Below are 21,336 nucleotides of genomic sequence, written 5' to 3'. Positions count from 1 at the left end.
TGGATGATGTATGTATGTTCTCGCAAGTTCTGGTTTCCCTTACTATAAGCTCTAAACTGTGGCCATTAATACAACTACGTGTACAGAGAATCGTTATACAGTTCTAGACTCGTAGTGCGGGAACCAGCACTAAATATGTAATTGTACACTACTTATATATTCATAATTTATCAACGAATATTATCTACATAACAATAACTGTCCCTATAGTCTCGCTTGGCATATACCCTAGATAATAAACCTCATCTCTCAACCCTCCGTGTTTCGAAACACATCAGTAAATCTCGACGTTTTAGCTACCTTCTCGTAGCTACATATACCCATGCCCTACTAGTTACAGGGAGAGAGAGAGAGAGAGAGAGAGAGATAAGAGAGAGATGGGGTTTAACGTTCACTCGACAGAAACTAGGTCATTTCGGGACTAACATATTGTTCTATTTTATTTCAATAATTCGCTTGCGCGGAACCCGGAGGACCCGTAGAAAACCCACGAGGTTGGACAGGCGATCCTACTCCTTGTCGCGTACACCCGGGGAATCGAAACCCCGCCAGTTGACTCAATGCCAGACTTTATGATATAACGCACACGCGCTAACCATTCGGCCATCCAACCCCTCACATTTTTTGGACTTTGGACTTAGTGTTATTACTGTTATTATAAAAGGGCGGCGATTGAAAATAAAGAATATCGGACTCTATGCTGAGAAGAGAAATCCTCACTTATGTTGTCATCTACAAGGGATTCCCCAAACGTTTCAGCGATTTTTCTGTGCACATGTATGGAAAACGAAAAAGCCGGATTTACTCACAATACACTAATACCTGGCGATGATCTTTATTGTGAGATGTCGAGGTGAAAGTCAGATAGAAAACTATTTCTGTGGTGCTTATTGGAGATAAAACCCGAACTGGAAAGCCGATGCTAACGACTCCTTCTCTTGCTTATTTCATCCAATACTAATCTCTCTAGTCAGTGTTTATTTCGTCCAATACTAACCAATTGGCACTTTTCCAGTACGTTAACCAGACCTGATCCCGACCAAACAACAGAATGCCTGGTAAGGTTAGTGGATGTGTTAGTTGAACACTGTCTGTTGTTGTTTTAAAATGGATTATGGTGTCCATTTTGTCGTAGACACATTAATCTGAGCAGTAATCCCCCTGCTTTTAAAGATGGATATCTTTAGTTTCTTTAAGATTCTCAGAAAACTCGAAGTATTGTTGCCATTCATAGTCTTAATGTATCAACGTATTTTACAAATTAAACCTAGAAAACCATAATAACAGAAAATAGTTAAAGTCTTAACTCAATCTCAATTCAGAAAAAACCCCACAAATAATGATACACAAATAATGCAAGTTACTTGAAATGAAACGTCGTATCGTCGCTACTTTTTTGCATTAACAGGGTGCGACGATCTTATGATACATCGCGCACGCGCTAACCATTCGCCCCCTCCCCCAGAAAGAAAGACATTTTAAACCAATAAAAATAAACTTGTTATTCGAATTAAGCAGGGCAGCTTTTACAATTTCAAATTTAGAAAAACACTTAATTATTTATATGGATTCCATGGACCATCGCACCCTCTGCTCGCAATGTAACTGTTTACGCTTTCATTGACAGATAGCTCACACGACATAATCAGTAATGTTTGAACATTGAAATAATTATTATTTTAAGGTCTGAATATTAAGAGTTACAACTGATGCGGTTTATAAAGACAATCATAAAATAAAAGTAGTAGTGGTCACTCTCGTGTTTAATTCCGACATAGAGCGGCTTTGACTTTTCAGGAATCCCCGGTTCAGGAGTAGGGGTGGGTTTTTTCTGGGTCCTCCGGTTTCCTCCCACTGCTAAAGACCCCATTCGCGCAAGCGAATTATTGAAATAAAATTAAACGACGTGTTAGTCCCGAAATAACCTAGTTTGTGTCGAGTGGACGTTAAACACCATTTCTCTCTCTCTTGACTTTTCAGTCAAATACACCCTTATATTCCAATTAATATGGCTTCGGTAAATGTATTTTTATCCTTATCGGACGATAAAATTCCCTAGATGTGCTCCTTTAACATTTATTAGTCAATTCTAAAGATTATTATCTGCCCTTTAAACAATCTAATAAGATTCTTAACACTTATATTAAGCCGTTGGGTACCTTCACACAGCCATTGCGGACTTCACTGTAGACATTTATTGCCACTTTTCTAAGTGCTAGGGGGGTTGACGAGAAGATCAAATTTAAAATGACTAGGTTCTGTAAGTTAACAGATTTAACTCGTCTCGAGTTAAGTCATTGTTTGATGTTTGACACTATAACCCATTTTATACGATGTCACAAGATGGCAATCTGGGAAAGTTAGAAGGTTGACCACCGTGTTGTCATGTGGTCATATATAAGCCATTTATATTAACTGCGAGACTGGCTGTGGTTCCGGTAATGTACTTCCTATATGTCTGCCTGGTTCGACCCTAGATCGATTTCATTTAAACACAAGAATAGATTTAAATAATTAAACCATATTTCATATTCCAGTCGTATTATAATTTGGTTTATTATAGCTAATGAGCGTCATTTAGGAATATCGAAAAATGAAATTGAAAGTAAAATTAGATAATAAATGTCTCAATGGTGAATGCATTACTTTTTAAAAGAATTTCCTTCGCACACTACTGAATTAAAGCTCTGATTTATCGGTCTGCTTTAAAGGAGACTCTGGTACACCTTTGAATCACACTTAGGAATTGAAGCTTCAATTTATAGGTTTCGATAAACCATAATCGTGGGGGGGGGGGGGGGAGGGGGGGCTAAGTTGAGACCGGGTGTTCGATCCCTGCATCGGCCGTGAAAGTTCATCCAGATTTTCCGGCGTGGTTCCCCCCTTGTCAGTGATGCAGGACGGAGGGCCTGACAAGGACAGCTGTCTAGTCGTTCAGATGGGACGAAAAACCGTACACATTGGCGTGCACGCAAAAGATCCCTTGACAGTTGGATTTCGATATAAGAGTAGGTCGTAGTGCCTCTGTCCGGGGAAAATTTCCCTCATAGCTTACTGTATGGCGTATGCCCGTCTTCATTAGCCCAGTTTGGAGCAGAACAGTAGGACGTTAAACCCCATTTCATTTCATTTCAAACCATAATCGGGAATATAATATATATAAAAACAAGGTTTAAACAATGGTTATAAGTCAAACAAAAATCGTGTTTCTTTTATATGTTTTTTGGGAAGTGTTTAACTGCTGTGTTGCTTGTAATCTTCACTTTGGAAGATTACAAGTAAGAATCAAAGAAAATGACCGATAAAACCACTCCTTAAAAAAACTTGATAGGAAATCTAGATTGTTTAGCCTCAGGCTCTCTGCCATTACATGATGTTTTAAACGATGTAACTCATCATATATTGCAAAATCGTTGAATCGTAAGACCATTAGACTGGAGAAAAATCGATAGGCAGTTTGCATTGAATGCCTATAGAAATATTGGTCAAAAAGAAGGTGAGAGCGTCTTCGGTATATTATGTAGGCGTGATGTATTACGTTATTAAATGTTGAGAAAAATTCTTGTCCTTGGCAGTTTTCTCGTTACTCTGAGACTAACGAGTATACTTTTATGTAATTGTTTTAATTAAGTGTCGGATAGCTTTGATCATTCAGGGGTAGGGTCGCCTGTCCAACCTCGTGGGTTTTCTCCGGGTCCTCCCTATGCTAAAGACCCCTACGCTCAAGCGAATTATTTAAATATAATTAAACCATATATTAGTCCCGAAATGACATAGTTTGTGTCGAGTGGACGTTAAACCCCATTTCTCTCTCTGATCATTCTTGTCTAGAACACGTTTAGAATAGCTCTCTCTCTCTCTCTCTATCATCTAAATCACGTTTAGTTTAAGATCGCTGCATTTTCCGTGACTCTGGTTAGTCAAGTTATTACATAAAATAGAATTACATAGGATAGTTATCTCTCTCTCTCTCTCTCTCTCTCTCTCTCTCTCACACACACACACACACACACACACACACACTCATCTAAATCACGTTTAAGTTAAGATCGCTGCATTCTCCGTGACTCCGGTTAGTCAAGTTATTACATAAAAGTGGCCTTAAAGATTTAATCACTAGAAGACTATAAAATCACTGCAATCGCCATACATAATCTCTTAAACAATCACCCATAGCATCCTTCTTCTAAATACCATATCGGCTTTTTTCTAATAGTAAGTGTAGGAGATCCACACTACATACAACTGACAAGAGAAACCTGCGGATATTTTCACTTGCTTAGGTTGTGGTCGTGTACAAGGAATCAATGACACTGTCACGTGAAGAACAGTTCCATTTATGTCTTGTTCTGAGGTTTTCGAGGTAAAGTATACATGGTTTGGCGCCATTTGTGGCTAAAAAGAATCAGGGACGATTGTTATTTAGGTAAATAAAGCTACTTTTGATATTACTAGAAATCCAAATTAACCCACAATAGTAGCTATTGTCGTTATTGATGTTGATAACAAAGTGGTTAGTCGGTCGAACTATAGTACTAACATTAGTTGTTGTCCTAAGTGAATGGTCAGAGTGAGAACATGATTTCTATCAAATCTCAAAATATGATTTCTCGTCACTATTATCAAATCGGTCTGCATTTACAATAGGGTGGTAATATTTATGCCCCACATAACCAAGTTAGATTTGTTAAGTCAAAGACTGATTTTACATTAAATAAATTTGCTCTCTGTTTGAATGCATGTATAAAAAAAAGAATATAGATACGTGGCGCGTCTATCATTCTGATAACTCTGTGGCTTACATTCATCGGTGGTACACATTAAACATATTTTCTCCCAACATACGTAAAACACATTGCTCGTTTACTTTTCTCAAAAGGAGAGAGAGAGAGAGAGAGAGAGTTTAACCTCCACTCGACACAAACTAGGTCATTTCGGGACTAACATATGGTTCAATTTTATTTCAATAATTCGCTTGCGCGTAGGTGTCTTTAGTAGAAGGAGGAAACAGGAGGACCCGGAGAAAACCCACGAGGTTGAACAGGTGGCCCTACTCCTTGTCATGTGCAAGCGGGGAATCGAAACCACACCACTTGACTCAATGACAGACATTCTGATCCAAGGCGCACGCGTTAACCATTCGGCCACCCAACCCACTTTTCTCAGAAGGACCTAGGGATAACTTTGACCAGCTTAACTTCATTCCGACATGTATTATCAGGAGTCGAAGATCTAATTGTTGATGGTGATGTTAAGTCAACTTTGCTAGCTAGCTTTGTTTTAGATTAAGAAGAGCCAGACATTTTAAAATCTGTAAGTTTGCTTACTTTCCCGATTATCGCCACACTTTCTGTACTTGTAACCATAAGTCGAATGTTATGCTTGAACTATCCCAATGAATTATAAATTATATTTACAATCTTATCAAGTATATAATCAGACTTGGACTACTATATATAGACAAGCCAAGAGTATAAACTGGGATATATTGATTTCCCCGTTGATTTCACAACCGGTGCGCATTAAGATACAGATAAGAGCAAGAATTTCTTTCATTAATTATTGAAAAAGCTAAGATGGAATTATACGTCTAGGAGCTGTGTTTTTATGGGGAAGCTAGATCTTAGATTAAACTCACAGAAGATTTTCTCGTGATGATATTTATTTCAAAATAAAGTGAAATAACTGTACTTAACCATTTGTAACCAACATTAATTTATTGGTTGTATGTACCGGTGTCAACAGCTCCACCAATGGTACTATTTTACAGCGGCGAAGCATTTTTGCTTCCGCAGCCCGCTCGCTATGCAAAACACTTTTCGCGGCATGCAGCAAGTCATTACATAATTGTGTTTGAACCTTCACCATCTTGTTATGATGTCAAGGCTACTGGGTGGTCAATAGTCATCGCCAGTCACCAGAGAGAGAAATGGTGTCTTTAGCAGTGGGAGGAATCCGGAGGACACGGAGAAAACCCACGAGGCTGGACAGGCGACCCTAGTCCTTGTCCCGTACAACCGGGGAATCGACACTACGCCAGTTGACTCAACGACAGACCTTATGACACAGCGCACACGTGCTAACCATTCGGCCATCCAACTCCCCCGTCTGTCACCAGACCCATCTTTTAAATACAAACGTGCATCTCATATTTGCTGTGATAGGACCCCGTATTCTTTACAAGAATGAATAAATAAACAATACGAACAGATTTTGTTAAACAATCCGTATACATTGGAACCGACAAGCCCACGGTACTACCTCGAGATTAGTTACAAAAATATAACACAAACACTTTTGTTCTTAAAAAAAATCTATTATTTCATTTTTCATATCGTGAAAGCGACAAGCCCGCCTTTGCTTTGGTCATTTTTATTCTTCATGTATTTCATACCTCGCAGTTGATTTGCTGTCGAATCTGTGTTTGATCCATCGGCATGTAAATGCCAGGTCCATGCACCCGAATAACCATTATCATAGGCCCACTGGAACTGTTCAGTGATATCCATTCCTGCACCACTGACTTGGTTAAACTCTGCGATCACAAAAGGTTTTGAAAAACCATAATCGGAGGCTTTATGTTTGAAAGGTGAGAATTCGTCGTATTTGCCTTGCCAAGCGTAACTGTGAGACGAGAAAAAGTTCAAAACGCCCTGCTGTTTGCCACCAGCCTTGCGGAGACAATGGTCGCTGTAGAGATTGTGCGTATTGAGTCTATCAGTATTGTCTCTTGCATTCCACGAGCCGGCAGTCACAAGAGCTCCGGGATCTGTTCTCCTGATGGCATCAGCCTGCCAGTTAACAAACCTAAGTAGTTCCTGGGCGGAGTAAGTAGCGCCTGCCCACCCGGCTCCAGAATTCTGCAAGAAGGTGGTGTCGAAGCACGGTTCACTATTGTGGGTACCTGGTATTATCTCCCCTTCGAACTCGTTCATGATATCCCATCCACCCAAAGCTGGTTCATCTCGTACAGTTTTAACCCATGGAATTAAAGCTTTATCAATGTAGGATTGAAGTTTTGCTGTGTCCTTAATCAAACCATCTAAATGCTGATGTTGTTGTTTTAAAGCTCCATTCCACAGACATGGAAATATTAAAATGTTGTAGTGCTGCGCCCTAGCGAGATATTCCTTGAACTCCGCAACGAAGGTTCCTTTTTGGTCCAGACCAGTGACATATCCATTGTTGTCGAAATGTGGACTTATGACACCCTCAATATGGATCCAAACACGAATTGAATTTCCACCATTGTCACTAACCAATTTCAGATATTTTTCAAACTCCGTCTTACGATATTCGTAATTGTTGTCCCCAAAGTCGTATCCGTATGCGATCCAAGCCTGATTTCCTCCTGACAGGAAGACTCGTTTCCCATCTTTGACAAAATGAGTTCCTTGGATCTGCAGCCTACCAGCATTGGCAATGCTAGCAAGCACTATCAGATACAGAGCCAACACGCATAATCCCATTGTATCTGAAACAAAGTTATATTCGGTTAGTTTTCTTTTATCTAGTGAGGAATACTACCCCCATACAATAACTTAAAATTTCTCGAGGCTAGGTAATTATTACATCCCGAACAGCAGTCCATATGGTCAGACTCGAATACAACCCCGCAGTAATTATACCATTCATTGGTAATTACGTTAGTTTCGTTCTATGCACAAGTTAGACGGACCTTGATGCGTACTGGAGTAAGCAAATTGGTACTTCGAAAATACATTGTTTACAATTATGGAAATAAGCTTACCTTGCCTTAGTCTTTGTACTTCTACTGTAATTCCTATAACGGCGTCAAATTTATTCATTTTTAGTAGATAAGTAAGGAGGTCATAGATAGAGATATAGATAAGACACATATTAAAGTGCTCTCTAGTCCGCGGGGGCACTTGTCCGCCAATATCTATTATAATCATTTTTACGATTAATGATCACATGTAAATGCATACCCGTAACGAACCCTGGCGGTAATACTAACGCACGCAGGCTGACAATGAAATGTAACGACGCACCCACCCTGACAATGAAATGTAACGCACCCATACTGAAATGTAAAGCACCAACCCCGACCAACAATGAAATGTAATACACCAACTCGTCTAACATTCTAAATGTCGTTTTAATGGTTTGTTATATTACATAGGGGTTCTTTTGATACCCATGTAACAATATTTTGACTCTTGACTTCCCTGTCTGACCTTGACCTTTGACATAACATGACCTAAAACTTTTAGTAGGTCCTGCTGTTTTTTTTTTATTATATCCATATTTGTAGCATTTTTTTATAGCGGCGGGCTAGTGAACGTGAACCCCTCTCTAAAAATCATGTATGGTATATGATAGGCAGAAATAGTCAGACTTTAGGGGGTACCAGTTATTGCATATAATTTTTGGAGTGGGTACGCTCATGGAATCTTCACAGAAGATACACGCGGTATTTCCGTGAAACGTAACAGGGTCGGTAACTATAAAAGGGCATTTCTAGTTGCGTGAAACTATACGTTTCGGAAGGGCATATCTACAGCAGAATGTAAAACCTCTGGTGATCCAAATAAGGAATGTGGGGGGTTTGAAGATTTGGTTTAAGTGTTTCCCCAGCAAATACATGAGTACTTTCAGCACGTTTACTGAGAATTAAGTTGTACAGATTCACTATTGAGGCGTGTTCGACGAATCGTGGATTAAAAAGGAAGAGCATTTGCTATGAAGTATGCTATTAGGACAGTTTTGCCAAGGGTACACGCGACCTCGTGTTTTCACCCAGAAAGTGGTGCAGGACGGGGGGCTAGAAAGGAACAATATCTTCACGGAAGAGTGCTTTGAGCAGAAATTTGATGTCCTTCTTTTTCGGACTATAGGCTACAACGCTATAATGAATCCAATCATATACCATTGTTCGTACAAGACGATGGATAATGAATCCAGTTATTATATACCATTGTTCGTACAAGATGATGGATACTGTTAGTTCGGGGTTGATTCGGATCTAAATAGTAGTCAGGATAGTTACAAAAACAAAATACAACACAAAATCGTTTTGTACTTTACAATATTCATATTTTTTCAAAACTTTTTATAATGTGATAGCGACAAGCCCGCCTTTGCTTTGGTCATTTTTATCTTTCATATATTTCATACCTCGCAGTTGATTTGCCGTCGAATCTGTATTTGATCCGTCAGCATGTAAATGCCAGGTCCATGCTCCTGAATAACCATTATCATAGGCCCATTGAAACTGCTCGGTGATATCCATGCCCTCACCACTAACTTGATTAAACTCTGCGATCACGAACGGTTTCGTCAAACCATAATCCGAGAATTTATGTTTGAAAGGTGAAAATTCGTCGTAATGGCCTCCCCAAGCATAACTGTGAGACGAGTAAAATTTCAAAATACCCCGCTGTCTGCCACCAGCCTTGCGAAGGCAATTGTCGCTGTAAAGATTGTGAGTATTGAGTCGATCAGTATTGTCTCTGGCATTCCAGGAGCCGGCAGTCACCAGAGCTCCGGGATCTGTTCTCATGATAGCATCAGCCTGCCAGTTCACAAACCTGAGTAGTTCATGGGCGGAGTAAGTTGCACCAGCCCAACCGGCGCCAGAATTTAGCAAAAAGGTGGTGTCAAAGCACGGTTCGTTACTATGTGTGTTTGGTATGATTTCCCCTTCGAACTCGTTCATGATATCCCATCCACCCAAAGCCGGTTCATCCTTTACAGCTTGAACCCAGGGAATTAAAGCTTTGTCAATGTAGGACTGAAGTTTCGATGTGTCCTGAATCAAGTCTGCTAAATGTTTATGTTGTTGTTTTAAAGCTCCATTCCACAAACAAGGAAATATTAAAATGTTGTAGTGCTGCGCTCTAGCGAGATATTCCTTGAACTCCGCAATGAAGGTTCCTTTTCCGTCCAGACCAGTGACATACCCATTGCTGTCAAAATGTGGACTTATGACACCCTCAATATGGATCCAAACACGAATTGAATTTCCGCCATTTTCATTGACCAATTTCAGATATTTTTCAAATTCCGTCTTGTGGTATTCGTAATTATTATCTCCAAAGTCGTACCCGTATGCAATCCATGCCTGATTCCCACCTGACAAAAATACTCTTTTTCCATCCTTGACAAAATGAGTACCTTGTACTTGTAACCTTCCAGCATTGGCAATGTTAGCAAGTACCATCAGAACTACAGCCAATACGAACAATCCCATTTTATCTGGAAAAATAAATTTAGTTTTATCTACAGAAAATGCAAGAGTATAAATTCTTAATGCAAAACAAGGATGGACTGGGCACGGGTGGGGGATACAGTAGGCTCGGGGCCCCTAAAGAAGAAGTTTTATGTTCTCCTTTTTAAGTCTGGAATTTCCGTCACTTTTGATGAATCAGTGGCGCATCAAGATTAGTAAAACAGTACCATGCAATATGACAAAATGATTAAAGGGAATAAAAGTACATACCTTGCTTCCTCTTGATTCTTCCTTGGTAATTTCCAAAAAGGAGCCGAATTTATTCACTTTATAAAGGTGAGTTAATAGGTCATGGATAGTGGAATAGATAAGATAGCGATATAAAATGTAGAACTATCCATGATAAGCGGAAGACATAAGGTGTTATGTAAACCACAGTGCATTTAACCTTGATGTACCGCATCCCCCAAATTCAAATGAAATATGGGTTTAACTTCCTACGGACGTACGCCATACAGTGTGCCATGAGGGAAATTTTGCCCGGGCAGCGGCACTATGGCCTACTCTTATATCGAATTTCAACTGCCAAGGGATCTTTTACGTGCAAGCTAATCTATACACGTGTCCTTGTCTTTTTGTCCCATCCGAGCCACTAGACAGCTGTCCTTGTCAGGCCCCCAAATTCAAATTACCTAGCGTAATTTCTTAGTGAATACACAATTATTACAGCAGTAGATAAAATATCGATATAAAAATGTAGAACTATCTATGATAAGTAAAAGACATACGATTTAATTTTGATGCACTGTGTCCCCCAAATTCACCTAGTGTAATTTCTTATATATTGTCTCGGGAACCTGGCAAACCCCCCACCCCACCCTCAAAACTTCCTGGATCCACCCCTGTAGGGTGAGAGAGAGAGAGGGAGGGAGAAATGGGATTTAACGTCCACTCGACACAAACTAGATCATTTCGGAACTAACATGATTCAAATTTAGTTCAATAATTCGCTTGAGCGTAGTGGTCTTCAGCTGTAGAAGGAAACCGGGGGACCCGGAGAAAACCCACGAGGTTGGACAGGCGACCCTACTCCTCCTTGTCGCGTACAACCGGGGAATCGAAACCACGCCAGTTGACTCAATGACAGACCTTATGATACAACACGCACGTGCTAACCATTTGGCCATCCAATGCCCCGTTGTTTGATAACGCTATGATGCCCGCCCAACCATCACCTTCGAAAGTCTATGATATAATGGAGGCCACTTATATATTGTTGATTTTCAATAAGTTTCCACTGAAGTATCTCAACTTACCAATTATACTTTTTTTAAAAAATATGTGACAGGTTTTATCACTGTATCTCGTTATTATTCGTGTTAACTCAATGTGAACAGCCTACCAAAGCGTATCAGATCTTATCACGCCAAGACCTCATTACCCTGATTTATTTATGAACTCACGGAGGTATCATACGCAACATGATCACTTAAATGGCAGTCGTTCATTTCGAGATTAGTTACAAAAATATAGAACAAACCCTTTTGTACTTAACAAATATCTATTATTAAATGTTTCATACCGTGAAAGCGACAAGCCCGCCCTTGCTTTGGTCATTTTTATCTTTCATGTATTTGATACCCCTGAGTTGATTGGCTGTAGAATCTGTGTTGGATCCATCGGCATGTAAATGCCAGGTCCACGCTCCCGAATATCCTTTATCATAGGCCCATTGAAATTGCTCAGTGATATCCATGCCCTCACCACTAACTTGATTAAACTCCGCAATCACAAAGGGTTTTGTCAAACCATAATCGGAGAAATTGTGTCTGAAAGGTGCAAATTCGTCGTAATGGCCTCCCCATGCATAACTGTGAGACGAGTAAAAGTTCAAAATACCTCGCTGTCTACCACCAGCCTTGCGAAGGCAATTGTCGCTGTAAAGATTGTGAGTACTGAGTCGATCAGTATTGTCTCTGGCATTCCAGGAACCAGCCGTCACCAGAGCTCCGGGATCTGTTCTCATGATAGCATCAGACTGCCAGTTAACAAACCTGAGTAGTTCATGGGCTGAGTAAGTTGCACCAGCCCAACCGGCGCCAGAATTCAGCAGGAAGGTGGTGTCAAAACACGGTTCGTTACTATGTGTGTTTGGTATGATTTCCCCTTCGAACTCGTTCATGATATCCCATCCACCCAAAGCCGGTTCATCCTTTACAGCTTGAACCCATGGAATTAAAGCTTTGTCAATGTAGGATTGAAGTTTCGATGTGTCTAGAATCAATTCAGCTAAATGTTTATGTTCTTGTTTTTTAGCTCCATTCCACAAACAAGGAAATATTAAAATGTTGTAGTGCTGCGCTCTGTGTAAGTATTCCTTGAACTCCGCAATAAAGGTTCCTCTTTCGTCCAGACCAGTGACATACCCATTGCTGTCGAAATGTGGACTTACAACACCCTCAACGTGGATCCAAACACGAATTGAATTTCCGCCATTGGCGTTAACCAATTGTAGATACTTTTCAAAATCAACCTTACGATATTCATAGTTGTTGTCTCCAAAGTCGTGACCATAGGCGATCCATGCCTGATTTCCTCCTGACAGAAAGACTCTGTTTCCATCTTTGACGAAATGGGTGCCCTGGACTTGTAACCTTCCAGCATTGGCAATATTAGCAAGTACCATCAGACCTAGAGCCCACAAGAACAACCCCATTTTATCTGGAAAGAACGGGAATATCTTATAAGGATTGACGTTGGTAACAATTTTACCTCGGGTTAAAGGACAATCTGTTTGGACAGTGTAGGTATACAAGAACTAGTTAACAGAAATAAGTTGGATTTATGCTAGATCACTAACAGCGAGAGTACTTGTACTTTGTAGTTTAAAAACTTCCAACTATGCCAGCCACGTTTCCTGACAATTAAGCAAATATGACTGTTAAAGATGCATTATGTAAGATTAAGTTAAAGAGCTGACCTGTCTTGCTATAGTAGTTCACAAATGGATAATGTAAAATGAATATTCTGAAAATTGCACTCAAATTACTTTATTCTGAGCTGAGCTACGACTGTTTAAAGATGTAGCGTGGATTGTGTATTATCGTAGTAACGGTACATGGCAATGAGACTGTCTCGATCATCCAGTTTATCGTTAAATTTATAAATCTCATCGGTGTTTTAATCCAATTTAATCTCAGCCAACTGATGGTCTAGCGAGTTACTATAGGCCTGTCATGGGCAAAATGTCTACTTAATATTCAGATTTAGCTCGTACATAATGCATCTTTAAAATGAAAATGAATTAACGTAAATACCTGTAATACTCCTGGATTCTTCTTCAGTAATTCCAAACAATATGTCAAATTTATTCCCTTTATGTGTTTAATTAAGTAGGGCATAGATAAGATACTGATACAAAACGGGTGTTCCATGATAAGTACAGAAAGTTTAGAACTTTTATTGGAACCTTTACAACCCTTTAGTATGTATTATCTTTCGCGCGTTTTTTCAGGGTGTTCATTCTTGGTTAAGTATTCTCAGATTAAAATACGCTTCTGAAGATCGCAAGTATCTGCTTAATTGGCCGATTTTAGTGTGTGGAGATAGCAAAATAGTACAGCTTTCGAGTGTAAAATGGATATTCAAAGTCTTTGTTGGTCAATCGCAATCTAAACATATGAAAAGACCGCAAACAAATATTCATTCTAAGAAAAGACTATGGAATGACAATCAAGGTTTTGGTGTATAAAGAACGGTTAATTAAGGCTTATTATTCACAGAAACTGGAACCTCGTGGGTTTTCTCCGGGTCCTCAGGTTTCCTCTCACTGCTAAAGACCCCTACGCGCAAGCGAATTATTGAAATAAAATTTAACCATGTGTTAGTCCCGAAATGACCTAGTTTGTATCGAATGGACATTAAACCCCATTTCTCTCTCTCTCTCATAGAATAGAAACTGATCTCTGTATATTACTTTAAATGGCATTATGTAAGATTAGATAAAGAGCTGACAGTTCTGGCTAGTAAAAATAATGATAATGAAAAGGGAATATGTTGAAAATTTCAGTCAAATTACTTCATTCTGAGCCGAGTTATCGGCGTTAGAAGAACGGTGTAAAGATAAAAAACAAAGTCTCGATTATCCTTTTTTTAAAATTAAATCATTAAATGGCCGAACCGATCTAACGTACTTAATATCGGGGCCATCCCATGGCATCGAGAGTTGATAATGGTCTTGTAATGTTAATTAGTGTCTAATTTTTATAACATTTAATACTTAAAGAGTTAGCTCTTGCATAATGAGCTGTTTAATGAGCCGGGGAATATACACCAACAGATAACAAATAATTCCAATCTAGGAATACCTCATTTATTCTGGTCAATTACAATTTAAAGGATACCAATCCGCCTCTACTTTGGTCATTTTTGTACCTCATAAATCGGAGACCTCGTAACTGTGTAGCCGCGTTATCGGAGTTGCTACCTGTTCCCAGTAAATGCCAAGACCAGGCCCCAGCGTAGCCGTTATTATACGCATAATCAAACAGCGCCGTTATGTCCTTACCCCCACCACTGACTTGGTTAAATTCTCCAATAACAAACGGCTTATTCAAGCCGTATTCTGCGGCTTTGTGGTTGAATGGTGCATAATCAGCGTATTTGTCGTGCGATGAATACGCGTGTGTCGTAAAAAATGTAAGAACGCCCAAGGGTTTACCACCAGCCTTACGGAGACAGTCATCACTCCAGAGGTTGTGTAGTCCAAGCTTGTCCGAGCTAGTGCGCGCTGTCCACGAACCTACTGTTACTAGAGCGTCTGGATCAGTTCTTCGGATTGCATCTGTTTGCCAGTTGACAAATCTCTGAAGTTCCTGAACATAATATTTTGCCCCTGCCCAGCCAGATCCCGATCCGTGCATGAATACGGTGTCAAAACAACGTTCTGAGTTATGTTGGTTAGCTATAATTTCACCTTCAAACTCATTCATGATATCCCAACCTCCCATAGCGGGTTCATCCTTAACTGCCTTCACCCATGGTATTAAGGCCTTGTCAATGTAACTATGGAGTTTCCGTGTGTCCCGAATAAGTCCACCTAAGGCTTCACCATGTTCAAATAAGGCACCATTCCATAAACAAGCGAAGATGAGTATGTTGAATTTATGAGCTGCTTTAAGATATTCCTTAAACTCGGATATAAATGTGCCAGTTTTGTCCAAGCCTACAACATATCCCTGGTGGTCGAATACCGGGGTAGTTTGGCCCTCAATGTGTACCCAGACCCTCATGGAATTACCACCGTTATCGTGCACCATTTTTAAGTAATTCTCAAACTTAGATCTCTGCTGCGCATAGTGATTATCTCCGAAGTCATACCCGAAATTTATCCATGCCTGGTTTACTCCAGACAGGAAGACTCGCTGTCCATCTTTTACGAAGTGGGTTCCTTGCACTTGAAGTCTTCCTCCTAAAACAATGTTGATACAAACTAATAAGTATATAGATGCTACGTAAAGCAGCATCTTAACTGACTGAAAATACAAAAAAGATGCCCAAAATAAGTCACTTCCGCGCTAACACGTATATGATGTATGTTTTAATTAGTACATGTATTTAGCTAAGAACTCCCAATAGTAAATTCTATGTTGAAACAGGGCGTTATACAAGAACGGATCGTGAAAATAAAAATGCAGTACAAACGCCGTTGAAGACGAATATCACTTTTTCCACTGTTGCCCAGTATATATAAATTCATCGTAGATTTGGGACCTTTCCTTCCTTACATAAATTCAAAAATATTTTAACGAACCCCAAACGTAAATGTATACTCAATTTAAGAAAATATCTATACCAAAGTATGAAATTACGTAATAAATTATTAAACACCCAAAAATGAAACTAAACACCTATTGGGAACTTTTTTGTATAATAAAATACTTTTGTATTAACTTCGTGAATTGTATATACATTGAAATTACTTATATATATTCATATATATTTTACTTTTTATTCATTTTTTATTACAATTATGTGCCTTATATTCCTTGTTTCTTGTGCAATAATTCACGATATATATTCTTTGTACTTATTATGGCTATAGCAAGTGATTTGCTTTGCCTTGTAATAATAAAGTAAAGTAGAGGCGACTAGAGCAATTGGACATAACCCATATTTTGGACAGAGTAATCTTACGCTCAAAATCTTTGGACTCCGAACTAAAAGCAGTGGTGGCAGACTGATTTAGACCTCCCATGCCGTTAGGTGTTTCCCGTGATTTTTTTTTATGGCTGGCTATTTGGTTTGGTCCACATCTTAAATGGCCGGAAGGTGGTGTTTACCCTTTTCATTATAAGACAGGTGGTTTTTACCCTTTCTCTGTAAGACAGGTGGTCTTTACCCTTCCATTTAAAGACAGGTGTTTTTTACCCTTTCATTTAAAGACATCTATTGCCTCCCATATTTACCATGTTAATTAAAACATACAAAGAACGTTTACATCTATATTTAATCTACAGTTAAATTAATTTACAATAGATAAAACGAAACACCTACCCTTTGTTACACCAAGGCCTATCAGGAACACAACAACTGTTAAAATGCACATGATTAAAGATAAAAACCAAAGATTAACTCAGAGGAGTGCCAGCTACGATTTGATTTTATCACTAACAAGTAAAATTTGTCCTTCATAATGCCATTACTTAGTTCATCAGTTCAGTACTAAACGGAAGGCGTATAAGTTATCACCTCAGTAGAAGCGGGCGTTAAATAAAGCTATTTCACACACAGTTATCTGCAACGATGGAAAGCAAGTGAACTCCAGAAGCTCAAGCTACTGGGTAAAACAATGATCTCCTAGCTTAAGGCTGTTGTAACTTACATGGTATATCTCTATAGGGAAACTTGGGGGTTAGGTGGCCGAATAGGGTAACACGTTCATGAATTTGGGGTTCTGGCGGGATCATACTGAAAAATAATCTTTCTAGCTTTTAAAAATTATTAAGAGCATTGCAATGCAAGTTTTAACATATTATTACCACGATAGGTTTGCTTTAATACATCTTGCTAAAACTATCAGAATTGTAGCCAAATAACGATTTATCAATTTACAGTTCCTGGTAACTACAAAGGATACGTAGTTTGTTGAATATTGAAATTACAGAGTTGTCCTTTCACATGCCACTATCGATCAGGTCGTAAATATAGATATTACTGTGATAATGTGTTTGTGGATATTATACTTAAAACAGGCCTGTTAAGGATCGGGCCGCGTTCAGTAGAGTTCACCATCCTAGCTTGTGAGAGAGAAAAATTTGGTCATTTCGAGACTAACACATGATTCAATTTTATTTCAATAATTCGCTTGCGCGTAGGGGTCTTTAGCAGTTGGTGGACACCGAATGACCAGGATGAACAGACGTCCCTACTTCTTGTAGGCTATCCACCCCCACCGCCTCCTAGCTTGTAGTTTCTTTCTCAGTGGTTTCGAAATGTTGGTAACATTATAACGAGGCACAATATATCATTACGACCGTACAATTGTTACAGTACACATTTGTTAGCTTTCCATATACACGTGTGGTACCAGAAATTGCGCGGATGCTCACCTTGTAAATATCACCCATCTCTGCTATACTCTTTTAATCACAAGGTGGGCCCAGCGCATCCTACATTGGATTGGGTTAAAGGGATGTGGAATGGCATGGGGTTTATCGTCTCTGCGACATTTTATCTGCCTTACAAGTTATGATGGGTTATAGGTAATAGCAGGCATATGACAAGTAGTTGCATGTCACAATTCACAGTATTTACAAAATGTGGCTTTCATTTAAATAACTATTCTGTAAGGACAAGAGTATAAAATATTGTATGTGGTCCAGAGCAATATGCATACTCTGCGTGTACACGACACATTTCGCCTAGGGTCAAGCAATAGCAACCCCCATCCTTATGTTTGCACACGTACCATAGCGAAAGTTTCTCGTGATTTTTCGATGTGGTTCACTCTTGTCAATGGTGAAAAACGGAGGACCTGACAGGAAGAGTCTAGTCGTTCGGGTGGTACAAAAACAGTTCCAGTGTACACATGGGTGTACACGTAAAAGAGAACTCACAGATTGAATTCCAAATAAGATTACGCAAACTTTCTCTCATAGGACACTTCCTTAGCCCAGTACAGAAATATAACGCGTGAAAGTCCAACCGAGCGAGGTTTTCTGTTGATGACAAATTTAAACCCATATGGATGTGTTTGCAATGGATATCCCATAACAGTTGCAAATGGAAATAGAAGTAGTCCGTAGCGTCCCCAGTTGGTGCAGAAAAGTAAGACGCATCAATCCCAATGTAATCCTAATGCATTTCAATGTCCCAATATACATGTACAGAAATAGATTCTGCCAAACCTGATTATTTATGTATTACTTCAACCCAAACATTTAACAACCCAATAAAATTAACAACTCCAAAACCCGTCTTTAATCAATATGTTCCATGTTTCAAAGTATCCTCTTTTGAATTCGACTCGTTTTATTTGGGGCTTAACGAAGTTATTTTCCATTTGATTTCCAGTAGAGTTAAGGAAGTAGATCGGAATTTGTCGAAGCTACATATAGAAAAAAAACAAATTAATTGCGCGCTGCAAAGCGTAGGAACTGAGAAGTTCAAAGTTAAAAAAATAAATATAAATTCCAGACCACACTGCTTAGACAAGGTTATTTATCGACTAATGAGAAAGTGCATTTGAACAGTTTCGTTGTGAAAAATCGAGCCGGTCGTCTCAAACGGTCATCGTGTGCTTTTCTAAGAGACAACTGACCACGAAAATATAGAAAAAGAAACAGTATCGACAATCCAAAGGGTCAGGTCAAGGACAAAGAGTTTTTTTACAACACTAAAATGCACCTGAATACCCATTTTAGATTGAAACTTTGCTCATGAGCAATGTACATTTTTTTTAAAATAGCTTCACACCTATTTAGATTGCTTTGTTGTCCCTTGCTATTTGATTTGCAATTAAACGAATACATTGTGCTGTTAATATATGATATGCCAATAAAATTATAAAAAGCAAAACGAAATAAAAATATAATTACACCGATTACTCGTCAGGTCGATTTTACCAGCATTGTATTTTTTAACCCATATCGCAAACATGTGCAACTGATGTGGAATGTCTCTTTTACTTAATAAAAGGGGGTTCGCTAATCCGCCGCTACATAAAATACATTTAAATATGGGCTTAATCTATTTGTTAAAGTCGGCTCAATTTTTGTCAAGGTCGCCAAGATGTAAATAAGGTTAGGGCACGTGATTGTTGGCGAGATTGTAGGTTAGGGTAAGCATTGGGGCTAGGTCCAGGGTAGGGATTAGCGCTAGACCTGTTTACATCTCGTGACCTATGACGAAAAATTGAGCTGGCCTTATCATTTAGCACTAACCTTAAAATATGGTTATCGGAAAATACCAGCAGGTTGTGCTGAAAGTTATAAATGTTTTGTCAAGGTCAACATCAAAAGGCCAAGAGACGATAGAACCACGATAATAGCCCTAACTCGCTGAAGGGTGAGCTATTCGAAATGAAATGAAATGACGTTTTACGCCCAACTTCGACTGGAGTAATGCAGTCGGCCATACGTCTTACAGTAAGCTATGAGGGGAATTTTGCCCGGACAGTGGCACCTTGACTCCTCTTATATAGGTTTCTTTTACGTGTATGTCAATGTGTATACGTTGTCCTGTACTGCTGCCAAGGGGGGGGGGGCAGCGCTGAAAATTCCGATGAACTAGGTCATTTCGGTACTAACATGGTTCAATTTGCTTGCTAACCATTCGGCCGCCATCCACCCCCACTATTTAATGATGAAATAGACAATTAGTGTGTATTGATTTGTTATCGATGCAATGCAAGTAGCATTCGAGACTGGCGAAGCACCCCCCCCCCCCCCCCCATTTGAAAAATATTTTCGACCATAAAAACAAGATATACATTGTCCATCAATTTTACAGCACCCCTGACAACACTTTCCGTCCCCCTCGTTGTTCTGAGCTAGTTACGGCCTTGCTGGCCCGATAGTTTGTTTGGATTTCGGGAGCCTTATCGACGCCACCACTGTCAATTGGCAACATCAAACAAAGCAGTGTATCAATTCTATATATTATTATTGATCTAACCATCTTCCGTAACGCAAATTATTAGAGTGTTTTTTTCTATAATGATAAAAGGGCGATGGGAATTCTGCAAAGCGGCATGGTGTACTTTAATATTTTTAAATATTTTGACACGCCGCATGGATCAATACACGTCCTTATTTAGTTACAAACAAATACCGTCATAAAATGGCAGTGGGGGGGGGGGGGGGGGGCTTTAATTTTCCCTAGACACTATCCTGGTCACGTCAGGACTAACTTTGAGAGTCCCATGTAATGGAGTAAGGAAGTCTACGATACGTTTATCACGTACTAACTCGAAATCAAAACCATGAATTCTTATATTATTCGTTCGTTCCTAGAGTTGTACGTCACTTCCGCCAAGGTTGATGTCGTAGACAAGGTTAATCATCATGATCTACAGCACATGTTATACCACTAGACCACCAAACCAGGATCGTTGAGAACTCTACGTTCAAAGACCCTGGAGTATGTATTCATATCCAGGCCCGTACGCCCCCGCCCGTGAAAAAATTGTCGACCATAAAAACAATAGATATACATTGTCCGTCAATTTTACAGCACCCGCTCTGCCCCCATCGTACTCTGAGCTAGTTACGGCCCTGTTCATATCTACATGAAGAACAACAGTACACTACTCTGCATGGTTTTCAAAATCAGAGTGCAGAAAAGGAACATTTATTGAAACACACCGACATTACTATTCAAGGCAATTAATAACCAATTTATTAACTGATAGCCACGGTGGGCTAACCATATAATCAAGTTAAATATGTCCTGTAAAATCCCCGTTTGTATATATAAGTAGTGAGAAGTCTTGTGCAAACTCAAGTAAAAGATCATAACCAAACTACATACTTTAGTTTATAAGGAGAAATTCACCACGCCCCCTTTACTCTGATCCGTTTTACCCCTTAAGGACCGCAGCCCCCTAAGTTGATTGTCTGTGGAATCGGTGTTGGAACCATCAC

The 21,336-nt window shown here is 39.4% G+C and overlaps 4 protein-coding genes across 4 annotated transcripts; all 4 read right to left on the bottom strand.

Annotated features, from left to right (window-relative positions):
• Positions 1–6,329: 6,329 nt before the first annotated feature.
• Positions 6,330–7,471, bottom strand: LOC126815343 (mannan endo-1,4-beta-mannosidase). Its single transcript, XM_050540936.2, has one exon. It carries the CDS (start codon positions 7,467–7,469, stop codon positions 6,330–6,332), a length of 1,140 nt encoding a protein of 379 aa, XP_050396893.1. The 5' UTR covers positions 7,470–7,471.
• A 300-nt stretch (positions 7,472–7,771) lies between these two features.
• On the bottom strand, positions 7,772–10,197 carry LOC126812665 (mannan endo-1,4-beta-mannosidase-like). Its single transcript, XM_050539093.2, has 2 exons — positions 9,269–10,197; positions 7,772–7,783 (listed from the first exon to the last, which is right to left on the bottom strand). The coding sequence occupies exons 1-2, from the start codon at positions 10,181–10,183 to the stop codon at positions 7,772–7,774; spliced, it is 927 nt and encodes a 308-aa protein (XP_050395050.1). The 5' UTR covers positions 10,184–10,197.
• Positions 10,198–11,768: 1,571 nt separating this feature from the next.
• On the bottom strand, positions 11,769–12,878 carry LOC126815508 (mannan endo-1,4-beta-mannosidase-like). The gene has a single exon (XM_050541194.1). The coding sequence runs from the start codon at positions 12,876–12,878 to the stop codon at positions 11,769–11,771; it is 1,110 nt and encodes a 369-aa protein (XP_050397151.1).
• A 1,639-nt stretch (positions 12,879–14,517) lies between these two features.
• On the bottom strand, positions 14,518–16,779 carry LOC126815337 (mannan endo-1,4-beta-mannosidase). Its single transcript, XM_050540924.1, has 2 exons — positions 16,748–16,779; positions 14,518–15,726 (listed from the first exon to the last, which is right to left on the bottom strand). The coding sequence occupies exon 2, from the start codon at positions 15,715–15,717 to the stop codon at positions 14,578–14,580; it is 1,140 nt and encodes a 379-aa protein (XP_050396881.1). The 5' UTR covers positions 15,718–15,726; positions 16,748–16,779; the 3' UTR covers positions 14,518–14,577.
• Between the last annotated feature and the right edge of the window lie 4,557 nt (positions 16,780–21,336).

The sequence above is a fragment of the Patella vulgata genome, chromosome 1, assembly GCF_932274485.2.
Source record: "Patella vulgata chromosome 1, xgPatVulg1.2, whole genome shotgun sequence".
NCBI lineage: Eukaryota > Metazoa > Mollusca > Gastropoda > Patellidae > Patella > Patella vulgata.
Note: the sequence above shows the minus strand (reverse complement) of the source record. Positions and strands in the feature narration are given on the sequence as shown.